The sequence below is a fragment of the Arachis ipaensis genome, chromosome B10, assembly GCF_000816755.2.
Source record: "Arachis ipaensis cultivar K30076 chromosome B10, Araip1.1, whole genome shotgun sequence".
Lineage (NCBI taxonomy): Eukaryota > Viridiplantae > Streptophyta > Magnoliopsida > Fabales > Fabaceae > Arachis > Arachis ipaensis.
Genome location: NC_029794.2, coordinates 134,637,025 through 134,644,973, shown reverse-complemented (window position 1 = coordinate 134,644,973; position 7,949 = coordinate 134,637,025). Strand labels below are relative to the sequence as shown.

Genomic DNA, 7,949 nt, shown 5'->3' with positions numbered 1-7,949 from the left:
TCAACCCCTTTTGTTTTTTAGGCTGAGTCAAAATCATTCATGAAAAAAAAAGAAAAAAAAAAGAAAAAGCTTTATTCATTTCCTACATTCCAAAATCTTATACGTTGACTTTCACAATAAACCCAATCATCTTCAGCTCAAAACGAATTATTGCTTTTTTTTTTTAAATTTCTTCCCTTTCAAAGCGACTTTTCAATTTAGGTTTCAAGCTTTCACCATGAAGGGTTGACCGCTTTTAAAATCTCCTTGTATGTTTTCTTCCAATTCAATTGTTCTTAAAAAAACTTGTTAATTTTTATGATTCCTTTCGATGGCCTTTGAATTTTTGAAACCCTTTTGTTGATTTTGTTGCAGAGAATTAAGGAGGGTGGCTTTGATAAATAACCAAATTTAAGTGGAGGGAAAAAAATAATTTTTATTCTCAGATTGTAGAGTCATTTCTTGATTTTGGTTTTCAATTTTTGGAGGCTGGAGATGGCTGTACGGCAGGGAAATTCTGAAGGTAACGGTGTCTCAGGTGAAAGAAAAAGGTTTTTTTTTTTTTTTTACAATTTTTATTAGTTAATTCATTCCCAAAGGAATATAATGAAAAATAGATGTTGACTAGAATCAATTCATTCATATATCTGATAGAACATTTAATTATTCAATTTTTCCATGTGCCCCCTTTTTGGTTAATGAATGAGAATTGATGATGCAATTCCATTTTTATAGGGAACTTGAAAATCATGTATGTAATTTAAAATATTAGGTAATTAGTGTTACTGCTACTATCCTGCATAAATGATTTAAACAAAGGTGTTATTTGTAATTCTCTTAAGCATAGCTTTCAAGAAAATGATAACTTGGGATAAGAAGGTGAATAAGAATAGGGTGGACTTTTTCATGAATGAGTTCTATATGTGTTTTTCACATAAAAATGATAAAATTTTATCCATACATTTCTTTTCACCCCAGCACTAATTGTAAGTTTGTAGCAAGACCCAAAATGTGATTAAAGGGTACAGAGAAGCTTTTAATATTTTTTTATAATGTGGTGATTTTCTAATGGTGGAACTTAAAGTTAAACTCAAGTGATGAACTCCTGCAATTTCACAAATTTGTGATGGCACCATGGGAGGCTTACTACTGAATAAAATGTCGCTACTGTAGGGTCAACAGGAGCTTGCCTTTTTGATCTCTTCTGCTCTGAAACACCAAGTTTGAATTCCCAAAGTCAAAGAAGCCAATGGCTACCTCATGGTAATTATCATACCTATTATATTCTTTACTTATTTTGGTATTGATAGCTCTATTTTGGTTTGTGAAGTATATAACTATATATGCTTTTGTGCTATGTATTTGTTGCGAGTACGCAGTTGACAATGGGACAGCGTTAGATGTCTAAGATGGGCGTTTTTGCCAAGACCATACTTAATGATTTTGCCACTGATAATTTGATATATGAGAAATCTCAGAAAAACATGTTGATGCTTCCTGCTTTTAATTTTAAAGATGAAATGGAAAATTCAATTTGTTGAATATTTTCAACATTTTTGTAATTTCAAGAGAGTTCCTGTCAACCAGAACAGTGCCAGGCAATAGCATTATGGACTATGTAAACTTGTATTCCTTCATGGATGGAACAAAGAAAAGAGCATTGCCAAATTTACAAACTGTGTTAACTAAAAGTATGAGAGGATTTCAGAAGTTTGAGATTATAGTTCCTCATGTACCTTAGTTTTGTGCAATGATGCTTGATTTTTTTTTTTTTTTTGATAAACATCGGGGCAGAAACGCCTAAAGAAAACAAGGAAACTAACGGAATGATGCTTGATAATCTTTAGGCACAGTGTTGAAATGTCTTGCAATGTCTTTGGCTAATGTTATCAATCAGTGTTATTATCCCCTTCAAAAGAAGCTTAGTTCACATATCTCTTTACTTTATAACATACAATTTTCTCTTATTTCCTATTAGTAACTCCACAAGAAAGGCTCGACAATCTGATGCGTCAAGCGGGGAACAGGTTCTGTGCCGATTGCGGATCATCAGATCCAAAATGGGCGTAAGTATTATCTTGATTTTTGAGGAATTTGGGCTATACTTATTGTTCGTTGCTCATCACTTTCAAATAAAATTATCATATATCTTGAATAAATGTTGCTGACTCGCTGTAGTATTCTTCCAAACAAATACAAATACATATAGTTAACTTATGTTTACATGTTCTTCCTTCTTGGGTGAAATAGCCCTTATATACTTTATTAACTTTTTGGATTCAGCTTAAAGTTTATATTTTGTGTACATATCTATGTTTTTAACAAAATCTTGGGTAATTGCTCTACTAATTTTTTACTACTAATTTCATTTGAATTTGATTTTATTTTTTCTGTATTAATAGAAGAATTGAGGAAGAGTTTTTTTAAGACATGACAAATGATATCAAGAATTTGTTGTCACGTTGGTGTTAAATTTATCAGAACATCATCTTCATTTGATTTTATTCACTGCATTGGTTGAATATCAGGTCTTCAAGTCTTGGAGTATTTATTTGCATCCAATGTTCTGGCATACATAGAAGCCTAGGAGTCCATATATCGAAGGTACGATTCTTATGTGCTTATTTGCTTATTGAAGGAACGAAGCCTAGTGTGTCTGGAACCTGCTGTATTTGCATGTTCGAATCTCTTTTTCTTTTTTCCCAAGTTCAAAATTGCTTATAATTTTGAATTTATTTTAGAAAAGTAAAATGGTTATTTTCCTAAAACTATCTCTGCTACCAGCATGCCTTTAGACTACCCTCCTGTGAGAAATGAAAAACCTGTGATAAATAAGATCATGTTTTCTTGAAAAAGGAAAGTTAATGTGAGTGCTTAAAAGTTCTTGAGTAGTTTTTCTAATCAAGATCAGTAATTCGTCACTGATAGTTAAGCTGTACAGATATTTGGAAATAGTATAGTGTTTCTAAACATGATTTGAATTTTATTTTCGTAAATGGGAATTCTTGCACATGATTTTATTTTCATATAGGTTCTATCGCTGAAACTAGATGACTGGACAGACGAACAAGTTGATGAATTGGTGAAATTGGGTGGAAATACAGTAATCAATAAGAGGTATGAAGCTTGTGTCCCAAGTAACATTAAAAAACCAAAACCGCATTCTTCCATCGAAGAGCGTGCAGATTATATCAGGTAACTCAAACACATGCAATTCATATTCCTGTTGTCTAAAAGCACCTTTCTGATTAACAGAAGTTTACATTCATTATTCAGAAGAAAATACGAGCTTCTACAGTTTTTGGATACGGAGAAAAATTTGCAATGCTCCTTTCCGCCATCTCCACAAAGATATTTAACATGCTCCCCAAGCAACGCTGCTTCCTGTGGGTTTCAAATGGACAAAAGACATTACGAAAAGCAAACAACTAAAGCTCGTATTGGGACTGCACTCCGACACAGCTGGGGAAGAAAGGAATCTGAGCATAAGATTTCAAAGAAGAGTACTTCATTGGTAACCTTTGAATTGATTTCTTTATAACCTGTTATAGCTTTACTATAAGAAGCATCCTGAGAATCAAATCCTGAATCCTGTTTCTCCCAATTTACCGTTATAGGCAGGTATGGTTCAATTTGTTGGGTTGATCAAGGTTAATGTCGTTAAAGGAACTAACCTGGCTGTCCGGGATGTTGTGACTAGTGACCCTTATGTCATGCTTTCTCTTGGTCACCAAGTAAACTTCTTCATCTCAACTTCTTCTGGATAAAATAACATCGTCAAAGTGAAAAAATTAACATATTTTGTTTTACAGTCGGTGAAGACTCGTGTCATAAAGAACAACTTGAATCCAGTTTGGAATGAAAGCTTAATGCTCTCGATTCCAGAGCATGTTCCTCCTCTTAAAGTGGTAAGCTCAAATGTATAATTTTTTCTGTATATGAAACATGTTTACTATTTTCTGTATTTGAAACTTGTATACCATTCCATTTTACTCCATGCTTCTATGCAGGTTGTGTATGACAAGGATACTTTCTCGACCGATGATTTTATGGGCGAGGCTGAAATAGACATTCAACCTCTAGTAACTGCCGCAAAGGCATACGAGAAATCTTCGATCAACGAGTCAATGCAGCTCGGAAAATGGGTAGCAAGCGGCGAAAACACTCTTGTTAAAGATGGTATCATCACCCTAGAAGAAGGGAAGGTCAAACAAGAGATACAGTTGAGGTTACAGAAAGTTGAGCGAGGAGTTTTAGACATTGAGCTTGAATGTCTTCCTCTCACTCAATAGATGGCATTTTTTTGTTTTTGTTTTTTGCAGCTTCATTGATAGGAATATATCTGTGTATATCTCTCTGTAGAATGTCTTGTCTCAGCTTTACTTTGTACAATTTTCTGAGACTGACTTTTCCTTCTGTAGATGAACAAATATGAATTATCATCAGTAAGAGCTTATTTGTGGAAGCTTGGATAAGTTTTAACCTTTTTTCCTTTTCGGTTAAGCTTATATCTCTGGGATTATTTGATGATTAAGTTGGTTATCTTTTCTATTTTTTTTAGGCTCGTTTTTGTTTCTTTCTGATGAACAAAAAGTTCTACTACAAGACTACAACTATCCTATGATAAGATATGTAAGGAGAAAAACTAAATAGATTAGGGTTTTGTTAAAAAAGAAAAGACAGGTGATATATATTGTTAGATTAGGGTTTCCGTTATCGTTTGTACTTAAAAATTGTTTCAAGGACTAATATGAGTTATGTTCACAAAGTTTGGAGACTAAATAAAGGCAATTAAAACTTTAGGAAGTAAATTGAAACTTGCATGCAAGTTCAGAGACCAAATTGAATATAATCTCTTTGATGTTTGTTTAGTGTTTACATTTGCATTATGTACTATCATGTTACAAAAATAATTATTTGACATTTAAAACATAAATGTTCATCTGAAAGAATGTATATAATTGAATAGCTCCATAAAAATTTGACACTTTTAGTTTATCAAAATTAAATTTTATTACAAAAAAAATCATCTAACAAAAAGCACTCAATTACAAAGTTTATGTGTGCTTGACCTAAATTATATGTAACTTGTTTTACAAATACAATTAAAAGAATAATAATACATCAATGCGAGATATGTTTTTTGAATCTTTACTACTTATATTAAGTATCAACAATCTTTGTAAATTAATCCTTATTCTGGTTAACCTGAAGGCTACATACAATCAGTATCTCTTTTCTTGTATGACCAAATCATTATTAGCCTTTATAGTCTACCATGAATATGTTGACAATTTAGCCTCTTTTGATGATGATGATGAGTTTGCCTTTGCCACAATCTTAAGGCATCCTCTGATAGAAGCCCATGACATAATTGCCATTGAATTGAGTGGGACTTTGGAGCTCTCAACTTTACACTGTCGGCAACGAAAAAATCGGAAAAGAATAAAAAGATAGCAAGAAATTGTGGATTGATTACCTTTAAGAACATACTAGAATTTTATTTATTTTTATTTATTTATTAATGTACGAGTTCCCAACATTGTTTTCTTCCCCACTCTTGTTTCTACCCAGAAAGAAAATGATACCAGTTTCCAATCCTCTCAATTTTATCACCTAAAGTTTTTCTTTTCAACAGGTAGAATTGAGACATGCACATAAATCATCCTCCCTACACCCTTTTATGACAACTTATTCGGATACAATCACCTTCAGCTAAAACCAGCAAATTGAACATTATAAAAGGGTTTTGCAGAAAATGTTGGGAACTCATAAAACCTGAACCCAATCCAACAATAAAAGTAATTTTTGGGAATTGTAGAATCACTAAAAGATACCAAACCAAGAGGGTATTTCATATTACAACACGCCTCACTGCTATTTATACATGTTCTATTAATAAAAGACAAACACACCAGAGAGAGAATACAGACACAATCTGGGATCAGAGATAAGGGATTAAAATAACCCATTCTCATTATTAACTATGAAAGACCAATACTTGCAATTAAGTCCTGATGATAATTGCACTAAATATTTACATTGCCTCGAAGAGAAGCACTAAATACACATTACTCTTTTTTTTTTTTTCCTGAAAGCAGACACACTCCTAGAACAAAACAAAATGCTGTTCAAGGTGCAAGAGACTCATCATTCTCCCATAATGACAACTCTCAAAAACTAACAATAATGAATTCAAAGAGTGCTTTGAATCCCTTCACAACCAACCAACCAAACTCATATCTCATCCCTCCCACCGGGACCACCATCAAGAGCATGCATGCAATCAATCCAACAAACAAAATATAAACTACTCATTCTCATACAACTTTGGTTACTTAGGGTTTTGGCCTGTTTTCCTTTCTTCAGGAACAGCAATTAGGGCACCTAATGAGTCCATTCTCATTACACTCCAAGCATCTCTTGAGCAACCCCTCATCCTCATCAAACACCTTCCTGCTCCCACTGCAATGCCAACAAGGTGCGAATCTCAAATCTGCGCAACTCTCGCAGACAAAACCGGGCTTCGTCTTGGGGAAACCTTCAAGAATCTTCCCTAGCTCGCCAACCTCAAACAAGTGCCTGATCACATCAGCTCCTCCAATATACTTTCCTCTCACAAAAACCTGAGGGAGGGTCACATTCTTCTCCCCAAGAGCACACTGCAACTCTTTCCTATATTCCGCGTCCATCGAAACATCCCTTTCGTCGATCCATATCCTGAATCCCTTAAGGATCATCCGAACCGCGCTGCAATCCTCAAATGTTCTCCTTACCCCTCTCAGGCTCGTGAAATACACCACCACTCGGTCGTCCGCATCCGGTAACCTGAACGGAGTCCCCAAATCCGAGTCAACCTTCATCAATTTCGAATTCCCTTGTTTCGCCTTAGACGATTGGACTGATTCTTCAGTTGCTGATTTTGCAATTGACGAAGATTTCGATTGCGTTTCAAAGAGGCCGCATATCTTCTTAACCATCCTTCCGCGCATCGAACTCGAATTGGAACTGGATTTCGATTTCGCAGAATCATCCGATATATCGCTTAGGGAACCAGAACGATCAAGCACGTAGGATATCTGCGGCGGTTTTGAGTACGCCGTATGAACCGTGTTGGAACGGTTGAAATACGGAAACCTCGACATCTTCGAGAGAATAACAAGAACGCAGTCTAATCAAATTCCAAGCTCAGAATTGGAGAATTCAATAACCTAATCGCAAAGAACGAACAATTTTCAGCCTCCTTTCCAAAATTCCCCCAAATTGAAACCAAAAAATAATTTAAAAAAAAAAAAACCAGAAATGACATCATTTTTAGGGTTTCTTATCTCTTACCACGCAAAAGGAGAGGTCGATGACAACAACGACGACGACGATTCCCCGGCGCGGCGGAGTAAGTGAAAATTAGGGTTTTGCTTTCTCCTGTTCCTTTTTGTTGTTTCTCCTTCGCTTTGAAACTTTTTTGTTTGTGTATAGAGGCTAATTTAATGGTGAGGTTGTTGTGTTAGTTAGGTGATGGTTAAGCTGTTATATGATTTTTCTGTTTCTTTGTTTCTTTTTATCCCTTTGGTTTTGCAGATTTTGAAGCAGAAGAATAAAGATTGGAACGAGGAGTTGGATTTTCTGTTACTTTTTGTAGTTGGCATGTAAAGAGAGAGAAGCTTATCAACAACGGAAAGAATTTTCTACACACAAAGAAAGTAAGACACTAGAGAGGGAATATAATTTTGGGAAAATTGCAGTTTACTCCCTTGATATTCATTTATGGTATTTTAGTCCCTCTAAGGCTAAAATACAAATTCTTTTTGTTGGCTTTGATATAGTTAAAAAAAAAAAAGATAAAGTGAAGATTAATCACTAATTTTATAATTTTTATAAAATATGTGTTTTATTGTCTTAATTTAAGAATAAATAAGTGATTAACTCTTTATTTTATTATTTTATCAATTTTTTATTTTAAAAAATTGTAA

General features: G+C 34.2%; 2 protein-coding genes across 4 annotated transcripts; one reads left to right on the top strand and one right to left on the bottom strand.

The window, feature by feature from the left end:
* Positions 34-4,454, top strand: LOC107623751 (probable ADP-ribosylation factor GTPase-activating protein AGD11). 3 transcript variants are annotated; one of them, XM_016326113.2, is made up of 10 exons: positions 34-248; positions 355-517; positions 1,153-1,242; positions 1,958-2,045; positions 2,508-2,583; positions 3,011-3,174; positions 3,256-3,493; positions 3,597-3,713; positions 3,792-3,887; positions 3,990-4,454. In XM_016326113.2, the coding sequence occupies exons 2-10, from the start codon at positions 475-477 to the stop codon at positions 4,269-4,271; spliced, it is 1,194 nt and encodes a 397-aa protein (XP_016181599.1). In that variant the 5' UTR covers positions 34-248; positions 355-474; the 3' UTR covers positions 4,272-4,454. The 3 variants fall into 3 exon arrangements, with proteins under 3 accessions (XP_016181599.1, XP_016181600.1, XP_020968981.1); XM_016326114.2 differs by having other exon boundaries at positions 35-248; positions 355-502; XM_021113322.1 differs by lacking the exon at positions 34-248 and having other exon boundaries at positions 355-530.
* On the bottom strand, positions 5,812-7,689 carry LOC107623384 (uncharacterized protein At5g39865). Its single transcript, XM_016325622.2, has 2 exons — positions 7,315-7,689; positions 5,812-7,190 (listed from the first exon to the last, which is right to left on the bottom strand). The coding sequence occupies exon 2, from the start codon at positions 7,122-7,124 to the stop codon at positions 6,345-6,347; it is 780 nt and encodes a 259-aa protein (XP_016181108.1). The 5' UTR covers positions 7,125-7,190; positions 7,315-7,689; the 3' UTR covers positions 5,812-6,344.